Here is a 23,056-nt window from a genome sequence, read left to right on the forward strand (position 1 = left end):
CAACCATCCTCATCTGGACTACAGATGGCAGACGTACTTTCTGGAACACTATTTCGAAGTAAACAGCGTTTCCTTGAACGGTTTTGTAAAGGGAATACACAGTATTTCTATTCCTCTCAGCTCTTCTCTGCATTTTGCCCACGTTTACAAGCATATTTGGGATGAGAATGAACTCACTAAAGAACAAGTGTATTCTGTCAAATTGAGTTAAGGAGAAAACCTAAACTGAAGACTAGAGGAAAAATCCTTTTAAAGAGGTTCTTTTGGTTGGGTTGGGTTTTTTTGTTTGTTTAATTTACATATAGCTTACTCAGTCTTTTTGTGTCATTTCCATTCCTGTTTTCTTTGCTCATAAACACCTGACCAGACATAATTCACTTAATTAACAGCTCTCTAAGTAGATTGAGTTTGCTGCCTTAGGGGATAGACACCAAAGCCCAGAAACTCCTGAGTTGGCTGGAAAGGCTCCAGAAGTGTGTAATCACACACTTGGGCTGAAGAAATAGAACAGACCGATATGCAAATGACAGAAGCAGAGACTGAGGCCACTGGGGGCAGGAGAGGAGGGAGACAGGAGGTGAGTCTCCCTCTCTTCCACGTCTGAAAGGCTGGCTTTAGATATGATATTTATGAACCCCGGTGATACGCACAGATCCAATGAGCTCAAAAATCAGAGCAGGCAGATGTTAGTAAAGCCAGCTTACTGGAATTTCTGGAACCAATAATCTCAACCATTTCACATGAGCCTTTAGTCATTGGAGTATGAAACATAAAACAAAATTGTATAGAAAAATAAAATAAAATGAAATGGCTGGAAACCATCAAATTACGGAATTCACTGTGCTTTCAGTAATTTACACCTGCCTATAGCATGAGTACTGAAGTTTTATTTCTGAGGTTTGCTGCTAACAATGTTGATTTCTGGGCTGCAAGATAACTGGGGCAAAGGTTGCTGGGGATCCTACTGAATGAGCTGGCTGTGTCCTTTTAGAAAGCAATTCCCTATTTTGTATGGCGGAGGTTAAAGTGGGACAGGTGCCTTGGGGGCCTGAAATGTTTATGACTGTTAATTACAGATTGTCATCAGCATTTTATGTCCTTCTCTATATTTCTTTGCTCCTAGGTCGATCTGATACTTGAACCAGAGGGAAAATTAATATATTTTTAAAGACAGATAGCACCACCTAAATTATCACCTGCCGCGAACGGTCAGATGTTGCTGTATGTTACCTTTTCTCATGTCGGCCCCCCAAAGCATCCCGATTAGACAGCTCAAGCTCTGCTTCTGACTCAGGGAATCTTACAAACCTGACTTCATTTATTTAAGCATCTGCTCTGGGAAAAGCACAATGCTAGGCAGTGAAAGTAACAAGCTACAAAACTTTGAGTAGAAAAAGGAAAAAGATGTGTAGAAAAACAAATTATACTTTGCAATTTTGCAAAGAATTAAGCGTGGGTAAGTACTCCTGGCCTTGGAGGAGGGCTAGAACCACAGTCCTTTTGTTTGGCCCACTTGTTTTTCTTTTTTAAAATCGATTCAATATCTTACAATTAGGAGATTACACACACACACTCAAATTTTTATATTTCTATATTCTCTTGAAAAAATCAGAAAGTCTGGGCTAGTATTACCAGAGGGCCTCAATCCCCCAGGTCTGAATAGTGATCCTTAGATGGCCTTGAGCTCTCCAATTCAAGACAGTCTCCCCAGTCCCTAGGGAGTAAACGACTGGTCCCGTTCCAAGCATGGCTCCTCCTTTGTATCCTCCCTGCCTGGACAAGGAGACATTTGCATCTCTGTCTTTGAATTCTTCACAGAAGTTGTCCTAGAGCCTCTACTAAAACTGTGTGACATGAGCAAATCATTTATCCTCTCTGTCTTGTTTCCTCACCTTCTAATAGAGGTAATAAACAGCATATTTGATTGTTTGCTAATCCATTAATGGAAAAGAATGAATTATATGAACAATGAAGAAAGATTTATATGCTCTGCTGATTGGACAAGAGACACTAATATCAGTGAAGGTAACCTACAATTCATAGCACAGTTCCATCACTACAGAAAGCTTCCTTGTCCCAGTTTTCAGACAACCTCCCCACCCCTGGCCCCATAACCAGGGACAACCGTGTCCTGACTTTTGACTCATAGCTTAGTTTTACTGTTCTAGGGTTTAATATAAACAGAGCAATATACTGTTTACCTTTTGCGAATGCCTCCTTTCAAAGTATTATTTTTGAGATTACTCGATGTTGTTGTACGTGTGGAATGGGATAGTGGTGAAAACAGCCTCCTTATGACCCCCACTTTCCTGTACTTTGTCCCTTTATAATGTAAAATTGCTACCTCTCCCGTCAAATGACAGGATTTACATCCTACCGCATGACCCTGGGCTGCTTTTGTGACTTGACTGACCAACAGAATGGGACGGCAGTGATATTCTTTGATTTCTGAATCTAAGCCTTAAGAGAGCTTATAGCTTCTACGTTATGTCTTGGAAACCAACAGTCAAATAAAGAAGTCCAGGCTGTCCTGCTAAAGACACAGACTGCATGTAGAGAGACAGAAGCCCTAGAGGATGGGAAGACCACCTGGATAAGGGAGCCACATGGAGGCAGGTGCCCGGACCACCACCAGCATCAAGGCCCCAGGAGGTGTGTGAGGCTCTCTTGACTCTCCAGCCCTGGCCAGGCAACAGCTGAATACAGATGCAGGAGTCAGCCTAGGCAAGGCCAGCAGAATGCCACTCCCTCAACCCCCGGAATTGTGATAAATAATAAATTGTGGTTGTTTTAAGTCACTGTATTTTGAGGTGATCTGTTATATAGCACCATATACGATGATACACAGTGCTTTGTTCCTTTTCTCTGTTGAGTAGAATTGCACTGAATGGATATGCCGCCATATAACTTAGCAATTTATTCCCTTAATTGTTTTTCTCTTCTGGTTTTGACAGGTATGGAACCAGTTGCCATGAAAATTCTTGTACAGGTTTTTTTTAAAATGAATATATTTTCATTTCCCTGGAAGTTGAATTGCTTAGTTATATGGAAAGTATATGTTTAAACTACTGGATTGTTTCCCAAAGTACTTATCTTCATACATTGCCAGCAGCAATGTTTGAGAGTCACATTTGAAACCCTCCCCAATACTTAGTATTGTCAGTTTTTTCAATTTTAACTATTCCAGTTAGTGTAAATTATGCTTTTGATTTGTATTTCACTGATGTTTAGCATCTTTTCATGTGTGCATTGGTCACTTTTATAATTATATAAACATAATCATTTACATTTATAATATAATTATAATTATATTGTGAAGTGTTTCAGTTTTTGCAGTTTTTAAAAAAATTCAGCTCGTTTTCTATTACTCACTATAGGAATTTTTATATACCTTGGGTATGACTCTTTTATGAGATACTTGTATTGCAAATATTTTCTCCCAGCTGTGGCTTGCCTTTTTATCATCTTAATGATAGCTTTTTTTTTTTTTTTTTGGCAGTACGCGGGCCTCTCACTGTTGTGGCCTCTCCCGTTGCGGAGCACAGGCTCCGGATGCCCGGGCTCAGCGGCCATGGCTCACGGGCCCAGCCGCTCCACGGCATGTGGGATCTTTCCAGACCGGGGCACGAACCCGCATCCTCTGTATCGACAGACGGACTCTCAACCACTGCGCCACCAGGGAAGCCCCAGAAATTTTGTATTTTGATGGACTATGTTTTATAATGATCATTTTTTGTCTGTCTATGAAATGTGCCATCTCTAAGGTCACAAAGATCTTCTATGTTTTCTTCTAGAAGATTCTGAGTTTTAACTTTTAGCTATATATATTATTTATATTGAAAACATACATGTATGTACATGCTGAGTAGTCATCTGCTTCTCTGATTGAACCCTGACAATTACACAGCTCAGGCACCAGGGAAGCTTATATAGCAGCTTAGACCTGGAGCATAACCTCCTCCTCTTCTCAATTCCACTTACAATTTCTAGAATTTTAGGTTAATTGGGTGATAGCAGTACACCTTTTGGCTTCAGCTAGAGGGAAGTTTCCCACGTGCATATGTTAGGTTGTTCTGTTCTCAGTGGACCCCTAGCCCCTCATCTCTCTTCATGTGCTTAGAAATGGAAACACTAATTTTCTCTACAGTTTCTTTGGAGTGTAGCTGTCTTAGTCTGTTCAGGCTGCTATAACAAAACACCATAGACTGGGCAGCTTATAAACAACAGAAATGTATTTCTCACAGTTCTGGGGGCTGGAACTCCTAGATTAGGGTTCCATCATGTTGAGGGAGGGACTTCTTCTGGGATACAGACTCTCCTTGTTTCCTCCCATGGTGGAAGGGAACCCCGTTTACAAGGGCAATAATCCCACTCTTGACGATAGAACTCTCATGACTTAATCACCTCCCAAAGCCTGCACCCCCTAATACCATCACCTTAGGGGTTAGGATTTCTATGTATGAATTTGGGGGGGACACACACATTCAGACCATAGCAGTGGCCCTTTACACATCAGTAACTATTTGAACAGCAATCAGGTGTTACGAACTCAAGAAACTGAGGGTTTTAAATTATGAATTTTATGTGTTTTAAACACAAAGCTTTGGAGAAATAAAGGAAACAGAAGATAATCCTTCTTTTCTCAGCCCAATCACAAATCAACGCGTTCTCACCATATATGGGAAATTATTATAGCATATTAGCCTTGGGGTTTAGTCTAATGGTTTAGTTTGATTAATGAATGGAATTAGTTTGGAAAAAATACATCAAGGTTGAAGGCATCTGTTTTATAAACAGAAATGCAAGCGAACTTCTTGTTCCACAGACCTGGGGTGCTGTGGAATCATTCATCATAGCTGTCTTCCCTACAGTTATGAGTTCCCAGCAAATGTTGGCATTCCAGGTCTGCATTGTCCAAAAGCCCATCCCTCAGATATTAAGAACACAGCTTACGCTGATTACAAAACCCAACATATTTTTATGTAGCTCGTCTCCTGGGAAAGAATTTTTTCTAATTGTTTAATACAATTTTCTTTATTGCTAGCCACTAGGCTTCTGTCTTAGCTTAACAAAAGACAGAAAGAGGAGTTAGAAGGTAAGTCATTTTTCACATAAAGAACAGCCTAGAAGCATTTATAAATGGGAGCAACTTAGACATATCCCTTCCCCTGATTTACAGCAAAAATCTGGAACACCTGGATTACTGCCTCTGCAGCTGTTCTATGCTTTTTGATTGTCTATTTCCCAGATGAAGGAATCAATAAACTCAAATGGAATTCAAATGGAATAAATATCATTGCCTGAATCACTCAATTCCGCACAGCTTCCTGAGGATTACGTGTTAAATGGTAGGCTTTTGTCCTAGAAAAGAAAGTTAATCAAACTGTCTTGCAGCTCCCCGGCAAACTATCTAGTTTGTTCCCAGAGCATGTCTTACACAGAAGTAAAAATGGTTTGCCAGTTCCCAAGCTCGTGGCATTCAGCAAAACTCTCCAGGGACTCCACATTTTAAAATACATGTCTTTCCTTGAGCAGTCTTTTAAACCATTACTTCGTTCCTTCTAAAGTAACCAAAACTTTTCCCCTTTTCACTCTTCCTAGGCCTGGCATGATCAATGACTCTTCAAATATGAAGGGGTATTGTTTATCATCTCAACAGAGACTGCACGTCTCTGTAGTGAATCTGTTGGTTCTTTGCCGGTTATGCTGTGAGGTTAAAATGCCCAAGACTTAATGAAGCAAGTGGCATTATTGTACTCGTATTTGAAGTCTGAACAGAGATATTTTCTTTCTAGGGTAATTCTAACAACTCATAATTAAATGTCACAGTACTAATGAAACACCAGAAAATTTAAAAATAAAATGAAAAGAGAGGAAAAAACTTTAGAGGTCAACCTTTAGCTTACAAGAATCTTAGGTCCATGTAGACGTTTATAAAGGTTTACAAAAGTTTTTCCAAACAAAGCTGAACACTCAGCACATACGTTACCTTACTGAGCATTTGTCTTCTGCCTAGTTGAGATCTTAAGTACAATTACTCTCAGTTTCCCCAGGGAAATCACTTACCTTCGTTCCAGACTGTTCGGTTGCCGTAGGCTGGGTATAGGTGAGACAGGCTGGGACCTGGGACCTGGGACCCTTTGCTGCAATGCTTGCACCTGGACACACGTCTCCTTGAGCAACAAAATACAAAGAAGCTATAAGGGACTAAAAATAACTGCGTGCATGCACAGTTGGGGCAAATTATGGACAACAAGGTACAAAAAGACCAAAAAAACCCAACTGTCACTTTTGAAGAACTGGGAGCAAAAGCAGGGTACTGCACTCAACACCACCAAACGGGTGGGCAAACCACTAAGCCACCCCTCTGGTCCGACCCCTGGACATACCCCTACCCTCACCCCATATAAGGAACAAGCTCGCCCCCCGATGCCACTTGGGGAGCGAGCAAGGGAACCTGTTACTTGTTCTCGTTCCCCCCTGCTACAGCAGGGGCCCCAGTAAAGCCTTGCCTGAATTTCTTGTCTGGCCGGTAATCAATTTCTATTCATTGGGGAAGGCCAAGAACCCTGGTGGGTATCATAGGGAGGAACTGGGCCTGTTAATGAATCTGTAGTCTTCTCTCCTCCACGTAGCACCATAGAAGTCAGGACAGATGCTGACGTTTATCACCCAACCAACAGATACCCCAGGGTCAGCACAGATACTCCCAGTTGGGAGACTTATTTCTGTGGCTACACAGTCATGGGGAGGTCTCTGTGAGAGGGTTACCTTTTCCAAAAGCATCGGAAAATGAATATGAGAGGAAAGAACTAATCCCGTCCAGCACAAACTACTCTTTCACCCTTGATCCTGGATCTCAGATAAAGCCTGGGATTGTGGAAGGAAGAAAGAGCAGTGTCAGGGATCTTTCGGGTCTCTGGTCACAGCCTGGAGCTGTGGGACCACTTCTGTGTTCTCTGGCTTAATGATTTCATTTCATGTTGGTGCTGTGTCCTGCCAAGTAGCACCTCAAAGCCTCACATAATATCCGTCCTCAAAAGCTGTCTGAGTAGCTTTCACTTACCTTCCGCAACCCCTTAAAATAGAAGAGGTCTGTTGAGTCAGAATTTTCTCTGGTGTGTCCTTCGAACGAAACCAGCCCTGGAGAGAAAAACAAATACAACACAAGGAGACCATCAGAGAGAACAAAAACAGAGAGCACACATAGGAACGAAAGGGAGCAGAGAAACAAAAGTCAATGGCCCAAAATTGATGGGCTTACAGAGTCTCAGATAAGCTGTTTATAAATAAAGAGTGAGAGAAAATTAGCCCATGCTTAGTTTTAAAAATTCAAAATGAACCCAGAGCATCTCCAAGTATACAGTTTAAGGGATTAACACTAAAGATCCATTACAAATTGTGAGTTTATAATCAGGGTAAAAACAGAGGCTCAGTATTCACTATGAAATCTTTTATTGCTCCATAGGAGGCTCAACTCTGAGTTCCAAACAGGCGCCAAAATATGTACCATTTTGTCGTTAAAAATAACATTGTTCAGCCTATTTACACGATTCATGTAACTGCTGAATACCATTTGCTGCTGGGTGTGCTGTGGGTACTGAGATATTACGTATTTGTCTTCGTGCCACGTGGGTCTAGACCGTTTTCTCTAGACAGATCTTCTTCTTTTTTATGCCTTGCAATTTATACCATAAATTATGATTTAGGCTAAGAAGGTTATCTACCTTGCAAGTTACTGCCAGCATTCACCTGTCACCTGGAAGCCTGACAGCCTCCTGCTAGCGGGAGGGTACACCAGGAAGGCAGGCTCATTTTGACGTCCATCACTGGAAAGATATATTTTCTGCACGAAAACTGCATCACGCTTCCAAACCCAAAAGAGTTTTTGGACTGTTTGCATGGCCTTGTTCATGTTGTCATTCATTATCAGAAAACTGGAGACTTGACCATATAAATTGTTGCATTTCACTCAGATTTTGGAACGCTTAGAGAAATGTTAATTATTTGAGATCTTAGGTGACAAAAGTGTAGCTTTTTAATATGAAAACATATGTGAATACTTCTTAGGCTTGAATGATAAAAACAGTGTGAAAGTATAGAAATCATAATTAATGATAGTTTTTTATTATGCAAAGTAATATCCTTATTGGAGAAAATGTAGAAAATACAGAACAGTATAGAAAAAATAAAAATTACCTTTAACATCAGAGCTGAAGTTTACAACTTCAAATATTATTGTCTTCTCATTGTATTTGTAGCATTAGGTAATTTTTTAAAATTGTGATCATAGTATGTGTACAACTTTGTAGGTTCCTTCTGGATCCACATTGTCCCATATTAAGTATTCTTCTAAAACATGACCATGAACAGTTATATAATAATCTATCATGTGTTTGTATCATTATTAACAATCTCCAACTGATATTCCAAGGAAGAAACAGAAAATATAAACTTTTCTATATCTCAGTCTGAGAAAATGTTTCACCTAATTATGTGAGGTAGGAATGAAGTGATATATTAATATTTGGCATATGTTTAGTTGTAAGTCTTAATAATATTTAGTATCAAAATAACTATCTCTGTGTTTGTGCAATTTCCTTATTTGAACATATTGCACTAACATTTATATGATCTTCCAGGATTTGCTCCAAGTGCTTTCCTACATATCAGTATTATTGTAGGGTTGATGTGTAGTTTTTTCATTTATGTATTTTTTTCTTTTTTGTATAGATATAGATATATATAAGTACATACGCACACTGAGGGAGGCATGGGGACTGGCTAAGCAATGCTTTAAATGTTTTGTTTGATTTTTCTCTTTGTTGTTGTTTTGTTTTTGTCTTTTTAAATGAAGATCTGCCATTTAAAGGCTGCCTTGCACTTTTCCGCCTACAGAGACCTTGGTCACCTTGATGTAGTCGTCTTCCTTTAGGAAAGTCAATTGAGTGGGGTCCCTTTGATGATGTAAATACAAATGGCTCTCATTATTCATGGTAGTTCTACAAAGTCACTGCAAACACTGTATTAGTGAAGATTCAACAATTGCTCCTAAGGGAAATACAGAGTTAGGTTCCTAAGAGCCTCTGGTCACAACATTTTCATTAACTGTTCAATACACATCTTTCTTTTATGTGTGTTTCTGTTCAAAGAAAAGTTATTTAATATACATGTTGATTCATTAACGTTGAACTCACGGCTTACAGCACTTTAACTCATGCCTGAAGGAAGCTTGTCTAACACACGTATCTTCTCTGTAAGGCATAGCACAGCCTTCTGGTGTTTAGATACACTAGCCAGCACTTAGCATTACACTTGGGGGCATTTAAAATCGCCAACAAAAGGGGAAATCACCAATAAAATGCACAAAAATGCAAAAAATATGGAACCAAATAGACCACAAAAGGCGATTTGCTTACAGTAAAAGATCTGAAACAAGAAAGGAAAATAGGTATTAGGAAAAATGTTTTCCACTAACGTAAGGGAAGTGTGCAATAAAATCCTCTGTGGCCAGACCAAATCTGGCCACAGGTCTGGTATTATTTCTATTGTTAGAAATAATACCTCTTAGGATATAAATCAGTGTCTGGAGAAATTTTGCATATTTGAAAATTTCTTTCGTCAAAAGAACTTCCTGGGAACAAAATCATGGAGAAGTCCATTCTTTCCCTGTTGTAGTCCAACATTATTAAACTTTACCTTATGGATGGCCAATGACTCTAGCTGAGCTTCTCTGCCAGGAAAGTTGGGAGGGACTCTTGAAGGGAAACTAACCATAGGGTCTCCTGGACTGGAAATCTGTCCTCAATATAGAAATTCTAGTTTGGCATGGAAGAGGAGTTGATCTGAAAAGAGTATCAGAGACTAGAACCTTCTAATCTTAGCCATCCTGGTATTGGGGCATTCTTTGGGAACAATGACCATGTAAGTATAAATAACAGGGCCATAGCTGTGGTGCCCAAGACTAGGGCATTTTTTTCCCCAAAGTGTGGCACTTAAGGAATGGCATTATTCTCCCTAAATTACTTATTGTAATCTTTGTAGGCTTTTTAAAAGCAGCAGAATTCATTGAATTCTCCCGATTTTCTTCCTGAATTTCTGGCCAAGATTTCCTCAACCGGGGATTTTGTAGTATTCCGTGGGCTTTGTCCTGGGAATATCCACTGCAATTGCTGCAGATTTCTTTTGCAGAAGAATCCATCACCTTTTCTATCTTGCCTTCCTTTCCTCTGCTGAATTTAATTCCTTGAGTTCCTGAAACATGGTCTTGGGTCCACTTCTTGGCGATCCCTTTTGCCCCAATGATTTGTACCATCCATGACTCTCAAAATGAGATCTTTAGAGCCTGACCTCTTCTCTGAGCTCCTGACTCCATAGAAAAGTGCTGACTTGGCATCTCAGCCTGAATATTTAAGAGAGGTTTTAAATCAGAACTGTCCAAAACAAAACTTTATTTCTAGAGTCTTTACTCACACTTTTTTCTCCTCCTATCTTTCTATCTCAGGAAAAGGCACTACCATTCATCCAACTGCTCAAAACCAAAAGACTAGGAGTCATCCTTGATTCCTTTCTTTATTTCATCTATCATATCCAAACCACCGAAGTATTCTGTCAGCCTCTGAAATATGCCTCCAAACGTCCATTCTTCTCCATCTCCAGTGCTACTGCCTTAACCCTAACCACCATGATTTCTTGCGGGGACGCTCCCAGTTGCTTCCCCATGGCGCTTTTGCTTTTACTCTCTCTCCGTCTCCTTCTACCGAGCACACAAAATTGATCTTTTAAAAATTGGGTTATATCACACTTCTGTTTAAAACCTTCTAACGGCTCAGATACATCACCCAATATCACTGTTTCTGCAAGGCATCTCCTCACCCCCTTTTCTAATGATGCCTGCCCCCTCCAGCCACCCTCTATCACATGATTGCATTATTCTCGTTATCATACTCCTATCAGTATTATTTTATTTATTCTCTTGTTTGTGTATTGTCTGTACCCTCCCACCCCCTCCCCCCTGAACGTAAACATACGGTAGTTTGACTTCCTTGTTCCAGGAGTATCACAATGCCTCAGCATGATGCTTGGAAGATGGTTGGTTTTCAAGAGACAGTTGTTGAATGAGTAAAAGAAAATCAAGGAAGCCCAGTACATAAAAACAGAGGGAACATATGTACATGTATAACTGATTCACTTTGTTATACAGCAGAAACTAACACACCATTGTAAAGCAATTGTACTCCAATAAAGATGTAAAAAAAACCCCAAAGCTCCGAGCAAAGTTGCTCTGGTTGAACGGGAGGAGCTGGGGGAGGGAACTGGTGGTGGTGGTGGTAGAGGGACCCTTACCTGGCCCTATTCCAGCTGCTCCTGAGGCTCTTTGAAGAACAGAGTGAAAATCAGGGGTGGTGTGGGGATGTGAGGAGCCAGCAGGCTGGAGCTGTCTTGGTCAACAATTTTTAAAAGAGTTTTAAAACACTGCTGAAATAAATCAGTAAAAATAGTAGCACTTAACTCCAGTGTTTATTCATGGCTCCAAACATTACTTGCAAAATGTCTTTCTATCATTGATATAGCAGCCTCAAATAATAAAAAGCAAAACCCCAAAACTCCCTTTGCTGCAGCCAAAATATTTCTGGTAGATTGCTCTATGATAAGTATTTGCATATTGCTTGGGGCAGCTGTCAGCCGGGTCACCAATCCTTAACCAATCAGAAGACAGTCTCCAAAAGTTGGTAGTCAGTCAATAACATTGGGGAAGCAAATTCTGATCATGGTACTGTCTTCTAGGATCAAGTTATTTATTTTATCATTGACACTGTCAACAATTCACCACCCAAGAAATTCTCTGGTTTAGAAAATTACATGTAACAAATTCCGTATCTGAACATTAACAAAGAGAGTATATAATACATTAAGAGTGAGATGTATAATTTCAAGCAGTTAGTTTCTCCTATCATCCAAAAATAAGTAACATTTTGCAAAATACTGATTCATAGGGCTACCTGTCCCAAGGTATTTATGTGTATTGACCTTACCTTAAATAAAGGTATGATATTCTGATATTATCAAGGGAATATGTCTCCTTTGAGAAAGACCACTATACTCCTCTAAGCCACGATGACATGAATCCTGGACAGAGGGCTAGTCTCCCTCACAAACCCCAAAGCTCTTTTCAATTCCTGCCTCAGTGAAAGAACTAATTATTTTAGATAGTAGATTTCCCGGCTGCTCTTGAGAAGCTGATATTTAGGATGAGAAATAAAAGATTTTTAAAGTATTTTACATTTTCAAATTTATGTAAAAACTTCATTTAAAAATGATTTTTACAGAAACAGACTCAGATATAGAGAACAAACTAGTGGTTACCTTGGGGTGAGGGAAGCAGGAAGGGGCAAGATAGGGGTAGGGGATTAAGAGGTACAAACTACGCTATAAAATAAATAAGCTACAAGGATATACTGTACAGCACAGGGAATATAGCGAATATTTTATAGAAAGTTTAAATGGAGTAAAATCTATGAAAATTTTGAATCACTATGCGGTACACTTGAAAGTAACACAATTTGTAAACCAACTATACCTCAATTTTAAAAATTTTGTTTATTTCCAAATGATGTTTTTACTTAAGCACTGTAACTGCAAGAATAGAATGACAGGTAGTGGCAAACGGAACCATGCCTTGTAAGCACAGGCACAATATAAATATTGATTTGTTGACAGCTGAAAGTAGGAAAAAAGAAGGAAGGCAGGAAGGGCAAACCATTGGTACTAGTCAGGACTTTTCAGCACTAGATTCAGGAGATCCATCTCAAACTGGCTTAATCCTTAAAGAGGCACTTATTGGCTCTCAGAACTGAAACACCAGGAGCAGAGCTGGTTTCAAACACAGCTGGAATTGGGGGCACAAGGGGTGTCACTGGTTCAGTTCCTTGATGTTTCTCAGCTTTTCCTGCACTGTAGTGACCTGACAACGCTCGGCTCTGCTTGCACTGTTTACACCACTAGCTGCGGGAGTGGAAAAGAACACGTTCCTCTCCCTCACCTGGGCTGGCAAACGTGTCAGTGGGTTTTAATGGCTGTCCCCGAACTCATCACTGCAGCCCATGGAGAAGCACCAATCAGAGAGGATTGCGAAGAGCTGGGAGAACCCAGCCAGGCACAGGTCAGAGTTACAGGACCCAGACTCAGCCCGCGGGGTGAGGGGTGTACAGAAGCACGTGGTGCAGCTGCTGCTGGTAGGAGCAAGGCTGTGTGAACTTGTTTCTCCCAAGGGTAAGTTTCTTCACCTGAGCCTCGTTTCCTCATGGAGAAAAATGCCTAGTTCATAGTGTTGAAAGGATCGAATAAGATAACATAATTAAAGCACCTAAAAGGACAGTAGATGCAATGCTTTTTTTTGGAGACGAATTGAATTCTTTCCTTCGTAAGTCTTTTTATTTAAAATTTTTTTAAATTTTATACAATTTTAAATGTTACTTTCCATGTACAGTTATTACAAAATATTGGCTATATTCCCCGGGTTGTACAATACATCTTTGAGGCTTTTTTTTTTTTTTTTTTGCTGCATTGGGTCTTCGTTGCTGTGTGTGGGCTTTTCTCTAGTTGTGGTGAGCAGGGGCGGGCTCTAGAGCACAGGCTCAGTAGTTGTGGCACATGGGCTTAGCTGCGCTGCTCTGTGGCATGTGGGATCTTCCCGGACCAGGGCTTGAACCCATGTCCCCTGCATTGGCAGGCGGATTCTTAGCCACTGTGCTACCAGGGAAGCCCCTCTTTGAGGTTTTTTTTTTTTTTTTGAGGTACGCGGGCCTCTCACTGCCGTGGCCTCTCCCGTTGAGGAGCACAGGCTCCAGACGCGCAGGCTCAGCGGCCATGGCTCACGGGCCCAGCCGCTCCGCGGCACGTGGGATCTTCCCGGACTGGGGCACGAACCCGTGTCCCCTGCATCGGCAGGCGGACTCCCAACCACCGCGCCACCAGAGAAGCCCGAGGCTATCTTAAACGCAATAGTTTGTACCTCCCACTCCCCCGCCCCTGTATTGCCTCTCCCCCTCTCCCCACTGGTATCCACGTTTGTTGTCTATATCTGTAAGTCTGATTCTTTTTTGTTATATTCACTAGTTTGCTGTATTTTTTAGATTCCACATACAAGTGATATCAGAAGACGAATTAATTCTTATTCCGTTTCCTTTCTGGCAGTTAAGAGTTCAGGCTTTGCACAAGTAGCAATGACCATTGTCACCAGTAGGTGGCAGTCGTGTGCTGGACGGTAATGAGCTGGATTTTTGGTCAGTGAAAATTAAGAATTGGCTGAAATGGTGATCGGCAGTTGGAGGAAAGCAGTGGGGACTGTGGGTCCAATTGCTGCTGCCCTGACACCGGCCGTTGTGACCTTGATCAAGGTCTGAATTGATCTCTGGCCTGAATTTCCTCGAGTAAAACTTGGAGACCAATTCTCCATGCAGCTTTAAACATTTTTTTGTTTCTGTAAAAAGTGAATCTTGTATTTCATACTAACAATCTCAGAAGCCAAAAACTGCTCAGCAGTGTTGGTTGTTAACATATATATATTGTCTAAAAATATGACTGTATGAAGCATAATCCCTTCATTTATTGCTAAGTTTCTGCTACCCTGGGAGGCCTGAAAGAGTTCATGTAATTCTGTAAGGTGACTAATGGGCCCGCAGAGATGCTCTTGAGTTATACAACAGCTTGGAAAATCCTCCTCCGAGGCCTGCAATTCGGAAACCTCGCTATTAAAAAAGTCACACTGAGTGGGCTTCAAAAGTATTTTCCAGTCATGTCATTACGTTTTAATGGTAGGTTCTTAAAATGACTTGGAAAAGGAGTTCCGAAAATTTCAGGTCTGAAATATGTTGGAAGTATCTGTGGCAGCAGGAGAAACTGAAAATGGTGACATTTAATTGGGCTTAAGAACGAAAGTGATGACTCCACTTTTGCATGAAGCAAACCTTATAACAAAGTTGAAATAAGATGATGTGACAAAAATGACCGTTTAGCTGGTATAATATATTGCGGGAGGATACTGCATTTTTTTTTAACACAGAATTCTTTACTACAGGAAGTTATGTGCTAGATCCATGTTAGTATAAAAATCTTTGCAAAAGGGAGACCCGATTGAAATTCTAAGGGTGTTCACACCTTTGTGCATTCCATGGAGATGTGGGACAGCCTCATCTGAACACTTGACCTTTATTTCTCAGCATGCTTCTTTGTCAGGATAAAGCCTCTTGAATTCTTAAACCTGGCAGTTGGGGGTGAGGATTTGTTGAGGTGTGGATCAGACGTGTTCTCAGGCTTCCTTCATTTTTTATAAATCCAGACTGCGCTTTGCACGGTGCCATATGAAAGGGGAAAGAGAATTAAGTAAGGTATCATTAAGCACATTTCAGAAATGGAGACCTGATTGAAATTAAGAGGTGTTTATTAGGGGTTTGTTAGGACTGTAGCCCGGGAGACACAGATTCAAGAAGCACTTGAATTGTGCTGTAGTCCACTGGACTACAAAATGGAGGGAAAAAACCCCATAGAAAGGCAAAAACCACAAGGTTACAATTAGTTACATGAGTTGTTTATCAAGAATTATCACTGGAGCTGGCAAGAAGTAAGGAAGGGTGCTTGTTAAGTAAGGATTTGTTGGGGTCCAAAATTGTTGCATATTTACAAGAGGAGACCTTGAGACCATAAGGTTGCAGCTGACAGGTTTTGTTCTGAATACGGCTGGTGGTGTCCTTGGGTCTGGTACAGTTGAAAGAAAGTTGAAGTTCTCAGTGCTGCAGAGACGTGTCAGACCAGACCCTCAAGAACCACCCAGCTCCATTTTTGTCTGCCTGAAGTGTGATCACCACGTTATCATTGCAGTTTGTCATCAGTATTTATTTTGTTGCTATTGAAGGATCTGAAAGAACGAGAGCTGTTTTGTGTTTACCTCTCCATTTTTCCTCCCCCATTTAAACGAGGGGGCTGGGACTTGAAGATCTCTTGCTTCTGCGTGGTGGTTGTGAGGTTGGAACAGAAAGCCCAAGTTACTTTCAGGCCCCAAGAGGGCTTAAGACACAGCATGCTGGGCTCCTTCCCAGGGTTTCTGATTCAGCAAGTCTGGGGTGGAGTCCAGGAATTGGCATTTTTACAATGTTCCTGTAAACCTCCAACAAGACAGATGTTATTCTCTGTTCTGCAACTTTTCATCCCTATATGAATGGAAAATTGTTATACCTTTCTATCATGTATATATCAGGCTATAGGCAACATTCTTTTACAGAAGGTGCAGAGCCAGCATGACTAAGCACAGGCAACAGAGCACAAGGGTTAGAGCTAAAGGAATAGATTCAATATGGAGTCAGGTTTGTTCTTCTCTGTTACAAATTCAGTGGCATAGGGAATGGCAGTCAGATTTGATTTGATTTGAAGAAAGCAATTAGGTATTTCTTGCCTACCCAACTTTGAGTCCATACCACACCCACTACACAAGTTTCAGACTTATAACACATAATCCACATGCATTAGTATTTGAGGCCTCAAACTGAGTTCTGCCCCTGCAAAGCTCTGGATCCCACTTGGGAGGGAGGAGCTGGGCTTCTTCCAACAGCTGTGCAAATCTTGCCCGGCCCAACACTGGGGGCTGAAATCCAGTCAGACTGTGAAAAAAAGGTGACATTTTCTAATTTTCTAATGTGCACACACAATTCCTGCATAATATTACATCATGAATATATTACACTTTAGGCATTTTCCTGTTGACTTTCACATGAGTTCTACCTTTCACCGCCTTAACAAATATCCCTGTGCATTTCTCCTGCCCTTGTAGATACTTTCAAATTAGATACTTAGAAATGGAATTACTCAACTACCCGACATTTTCACTTGACTTTTCTCACAGACATTCTGCCAGTTAGAGATGCATGTGATATTAGAAGCAGTTTGGTTTAAAAAAAACATGCAAAAACTTCTGAGAGTGTTCGGGCCATCACCCAAGGGTGTAAATTAGCCCACGCAGGTTGCTTTCCTTTAATTTCTTAGAGTTGAGATACACTGTCCTGAGCAAATGAAAGAAAAATTAGAGGAGAATGAGTGGAGAATTACTAAAATAGGTACATTTGGAGCAGGGATTAGGGTGCAATGCTTAGTGACTTAAATTACATAAAGGCACTGATTTCCTGAGGGTTGAACACAGGGGCATTAGAAGACAGAAAATTGTTGAAGATTAGCTTGTATCTCAAAATTATAGGTCAGTCCGTTCCCATTTTCCCACCAAGTGGGAAAGAACACCCACTTTCTTTTCCTTGGAACCCAGGGCTCGGGTGATGTGTGTTAAGCCTCATTATGGGTTAAATAGACTTTGGGGGATCACATGGAAATTTAGATATCATTACAGTTTTGTTTCTACAGGGGATGGATTTCTCTTTCCAAACAACCGATTTCAGTATATGCTTTTGGTGTCTGACCACTTATCAGGAGGATACGTTATGTGGTTATAAAGCTCAAATTGAAGGACCCTGGCTTTTGGACTTCAGTAAGTACAACTAGAGTGGCTGAACCAGGAAGTAGCCATGCTCCAAAATCTCTAAGAGAGGTTTCAAATGTATTTACTACAATTCTTGTGCTGGGGTGGTTTGTGGTCATTTTAAAAGCTAGGCTTTTAATGAACTTATGTGCAAAACAGAAAGAGACTCACAGACATAGAAAACAAGCTTATGGTTACTAAAGGGGAACAGGGGGTGGGAGGGATAAATTAGGAGTTTGGGATTAACATGTACACACTGCTATGTATAAAACAGGTAAACAACAAGGACCTGCTGTCGCTGTCATAGTAACATAAAATGGGAAAGAATCTGAAATCATATATATATATATATATATATATATATATATATACACACACACACACACATAACTGAATCACTTTGCTGTGCACCTGAAACTAACACAACATTGTAAATCAACTATACTTCAAAACAACAAAATAAAATAAAATAAAAGCTAGGCTGTAACACCATGATGTATCCTGTCTTCTTTCCCCTGTAAAACAAGGTGAACCCCCAGGGCAGCTCTGTGGAAAATGGCTTCAGAAACACAGCCAGTCCGGGCCCCTCTGGACAGCGAGAGAGTGGCGGGCGGAGGCTTGCACCACCAGCTGCAGGAAACTGTTAAATTCCTGACCTGGTTTTTGAAAATATTCAAGGAGAAAGCAGGGACACTAATACCCACACTAGCCCAGCTACGTAAGACCGCCTTCCCTTTATTATTTCACGTTAGCCACGTTAGTTTGAGCAGCAGGTAAAGCATCTTTCAAAAGACTGTCCTCTGCAAGGGAAGTCATCTGTTTTACATTAATTGTCCATTAGTCTCCAAGGTTCCATCCATTAAAACCCTCAGACGCTCATTGCGTGTATTGTGCCAAAGTCCTGCTGTCAGCTTTCAATGCAGAGCTATTTTTCCACATCTGACTTAATTGCTCTAAGTGCCACTTCCTTTGAGACAGCTTTGAGCTTGCCAATTAATGCTAACTTTTCTTCCTTGCTAGGCTGAACAGGTAAGCCTCGGTGAGGACAATTCGGCTGCTATTTACTCTCATTTAGTAGATCCCTTTCTGCCTCAAGTTCACACACGGAGTATTTTTACATCTCTACTGTTCTGTTTGCCTGACTACTTAGGAGTGCGTTCGGAATGGACTTCGTTTTCTAGAGTGAAAATGCTCCGTACGTATACAGTCCATCCGTGCTATTGTGATGAGGGGTTGAAATTCTGTTTTCTCCTGATTAGTTTAAACGTGTAATTTTTTAATGCACTCTGAAGAACAGCTTGGATGAAACTGACTTGGTTGATGGAAAAATTAAGCGTCCATCCTTTCAAATTACAGCTCAAGAGGCGGCAGCTTATGAGTTTAATTACTGTAGCTGCCTTATTATAACTGACTCACCTACCTTTAGCCCCATGGCTACTGTTTTGAAAACACACATTTAAACGGAGGAAGAGCAGAAATCATTGAGATGACCAACCTTATAGCAGCTTTTAGAAATTTCTGATAGGCATGGAAACAAATGAAAGTATGTAAGACAGAGAGGAACAGATTAACAGATTATTTTTAACTCTATATAGGAGTACTAGAGGCTTCCCTGGTGGCGCAGTGGTTAAGAATCTGCCTGCCAATGCAGGGGACACGGGTTCAAGTGCCGGTCTGGGAAGATAGCACATGCTGCGGAGCAACTAAGCCTGTGAGCCACAACTCCTGAGCCCGCAAGCCACAACTACTGAAGCCCACGTGCCTAGAGCCCGTGCTCCACAACAAGAGAAGCCACTGCAATGAGAAGCCCGCGCACTGCAACGAAGAGTAGCCCCTGCTCACCGCGACTAGAGAAAGCCCCTGAGCAGCAACGAAGACCCAACGCAGCCAAAAATAAATAAATTTTTTTTAAAAAGTACTAGAAAAACAACAGTTTTGATTCATTTTTAAAAAATTGTACTGGATTACCACTTATTGCAATTTATACATTTAATTAACATTTAAAATAGCCAATCAATTAACATAAATTTTTTTCGAGACATCATGTTACTATATCTATGAATTCAGATTTTAAATAATGATTGTTGTCATTAATTGATTTTATTACAGGTTTTAAAAAAAATTTTACCAGGATTTAGTTTCATCTTATAACTGAGTTTGTTAATGAATGGCCCTGTTAATATCTGGTAAGTACTCGGGTATTGATTTGCTTGATTGTATTTAAGCAATACCAGAAAGAAGAAAGAAGAGAAAGAGGAAGTAGGAGGAGGAAGCAATAAATGCATCCCAACTGATGTAAAGTACAGGCTATAATGAAAATCAAAGATGGAATTTTGTGTTTTCTACTCCTTTAAGACTGTTGGGGAAAGATCCACTTTTGCTCTCAGGAAACTCTTTGGAACAAAAATGAGCAGCCACCTGGGACACATTTAAAATGAGTGAAGTCTGCCTCTGAGGCCCTCCACCTTCCTTGCAAGGGGCCCCTAACCTGGCAGAAACCTCTCCTACACGCTGTCCTCTCCCCTTACCCATCTGGGGGGGCCAAGCCTGTGTCACATCTCAAATGGCCTTGGTTGGCACCAAGGTATTAGCAGAGCCAGTTACTAAGGTTTAGAATTTTGATCCTTTCAGAGGGTTCTCATCATCATCATCATCTTCAGTCAACAATTTTGAAAGCAGACTGTGTACAGAGCCTGGTGGGCCTATCAGAGTTATATCTTCCTAAATTATGACCTCCGTCGTAATTTTCTTACTGGGTTACCTCCTCTGATTAATTCTACAGGTTTTGTTTCTGCATCGTGGGTACAAAGGGTTGCCACATCCCTCCATGTTTATAGAGGGAAATCTTTATCACCCCCAAATTACAGGCTAGTCTATTTCTAGAAAATTCCTTCAGTAGGTCATCTCCTCTGTACGATATCCATAGGATATTCCTTGAAAAATCCTATCAGCTTTTCTCTCAACAGTTTTCAGGAATAAAGTTTAGGAAAATTCCAAAACACAGTCTAACAGATTCAAAGACATATATCAGGGATTAAAAAACCTCATACACATCCCCTTGCCCTTCAGAATAACGCTTCTTAACGCTAGTTAGCTTCTACAGTGTGATTTGTATTAGCCAGTGGTGATTAGACTAGAGCAGCCAAATCCACCACCCAACTAGGAGTACTGTACATCCTATAATTCTGTGTCATCTTTTACATCATCTTCTTTGTTACCGTTTCATTTACCCAGGAAGGTGATGCTTCCATATGTCTGTGGTTCTGAACTTTCACCCTACTGTTCTGATTGAAAGTCTGCAATGTTGTTCACCCATGTGGGATCTTGCTGGAAAGGAGATTCTCTCCAAGGTCTTTGCTTGGCGGTTCAGTCATGCTCTTGTGCTAACTCTCAGGTGTCTTTGTATCAAAACCCTTCTTATTATGGTTGAATCTGTTCCCCACCTATGGCAGACACATCATAGGGTGATCCCCTGAGTCACACCCTTAATTCCCTCACCATGAGTGTGGGTGAAACCTGTGATCTGCTTCTACCCAATAGAATATGGCAAAGATGCAGGATATCACTCTGTGATGGTATTATTTTATATATTAAAGGTGAAGGGATTTTACAGGTATAATTAAGGTTGATAATCAGCTGACTTTAAGTTAAACAAAAGGGAGTTTATCCAGGGTGGGCCTGACCTAATCAGGTGAGCCCCTTTACAAGAGGCTCCATGACTTCCTTGAAAATACAGACTTGAAGAAGCAGAGACTGTCCTCTCTCCACTGCATGCTTTGAAGAAGCAAGTTGCCGTGAATTCTACAGCCACAAGGAAATGAATTCTGCCCATAGCCTGAAGGAACTTCGAAGCAGATCCTTCTCTAGGTGAGTCTCCAGATGAAAATGCAACCCAGCCAACAGCCTGATTCCATCCTTGGGAGGCCCTGAGCAGAAAACCCAGTTACACCATGTCCAGATTCCTAACCCAGAACATGTGAGATAATAAATGAGTGTTGTTTTAGGCTGCTAAGTGGGAGGTAATTTGTTGTGCAGCAACAGGAAGCTAATACCCACCCTTGCACTAAAGATGTTGTATTGTTTTTATTACCCAGCATCCCTTGTACCATAACTTACACAGATAAAACTTACATAGATAAACCCATTGACTACATACAAGGTCTTCTTGCACTTTGTACCCAAGTCACACCCCAGGTTCCAAAGATGACTTATATGTAACCCTCATGTTTCTTATATGCTTTGCTACCAGATAACCAAAAAGCAGATTTGGTCCCCAGCATTGGGAATAGTTCCTTCAAGTACCTGGACACATCTGGTCCCTCTGTTCCCTTTACATCAGCAGTTCTCGAACATTTTGGTCTCAGGGTTCCTTTTTATCCAAAATTATTTAAGACATTTTCGTCTCAGGACTCCTTTTTATCCAAAATTATTTAAGACCCCAAAGAGATTGTGCTTATGTGGTAATGTTTATCATCTACTGTATTTGAAAGTAAAATGGAGTGATTTTTAAACATAAGAACACACAAGCACACACTGTATTAGCCATCAGAACAATGGTACCATCACTCCCCATGAAACTTCTGGAAAACCCCACTGTTCTCTTGTGAGAGAACGAAAGTAAGAAGCTAAATAACATCACAATGTTATTATAAATGGACATGCAAACCTAAAAGGCTCTTGAGGACACCAGAGATCGCTAGACCACACTTTGAGAATCATTGCTTTATGTTTTCAGTTTTTACCTTTGTTCTGTTTCACAGAGTATTAATTTTTTTCCCAGCTTTATCGATATAGAGTTGACATATCACATCGAATTACATTGTATTAAGCAAACTCAAATAAGCTTACGAAATAGATGAGGTAAACATTATTAAAATTGAGAAACACAGGGCTTCCCTGGTGGCACAGTGGTTGAGAGTCCGACTGCCGATGCAGGAGACACGGGTTCGTGCCCCGGTCTGGGAGGATCCCACATGCCTCAGGGCGGCTGGGCCCGTGAGCCATGGCCGCTGAGCCTGCGCGTCCGGAGCCTGTGCTCCGCAATGGGAGAGGCCACAGCAGTGAGAGGCCCGCGTACCGCAAAAAAAAAAAAAAAAAAAAATTCCAACTAATAGCATGTAAATGGAAGCTCCCGACCTAGGGTGCACTATTCTTCTCAGAGCCTCTGAATGGGGCGTTGTTCACTTCTGCTTGTCGGATCCCATCAGTCTCCCAGTCCTGTCTTGTCTACCTTGGCACTGACACTCTTATATGATGGTGATTTTTGTTTCATTCTCTTGCCATATCCTGGTCCAGAGCCTCATTATTCACTCAACTATCACGTCTTCCTGCTGCTTGTCTCACCTTGTCCCCACTTCATGCAGCCTACCCTTACCTGCTCAGTTTTCAAAGAATGTTGCCTGTCGTATCAGTAAACAAAGGATGCTGCAGCCATCAGGCTATCAGTTTCTGCAGCCACCCACCACAGTGCACCCTGAGAGGATTCAGGATGGAGAAAAACAGGACACTGGGGGCTTCCCTGGTGACACAGTGATT

At 41.0% G+C, this 23,056-nt stretch overlaps 1 protein-coding gene across 1 annotated transcript in view; it reads right to left on the reverse strand.

Annotated features, from left to right (window-relative positions):
• Window positions 1-23,056, reverse strand: part of LOC309972320 (uncharacterized protein) — a gene marked incomplete at its 5' end in the record, with an annotated part of 91,113 nt that overhangs the window by 36,408 nt on the left and 31,649 nt on the right. Inside the window, 2 exons of the mRNA XM_082855954.1 lie at window positions 6,067-6,173; window positions 7,067-7,143. Coding sequence (XP_082712080.1) covers window positions 6,067-6,173; window positions 7,067-7,143 — 184 coding nt within the window. The remainder of the gene's footprint in view (window positions 1-6,066; window positions 6,174-7,066; window positions 7,144-23,056) is intronic.

The sequence above is a fragment of the Leucopleurus acutus genome (assembly GCF_964270905.1).
Source record: "Leucopleurus acutus genome assembly, chromosome: 15".
NCBI lineage: Eukaryota > Metazoa > Chordata > Mammalia > Artiodactyla > Delphinidae > Leucopleurus > Leucopleurus acutus.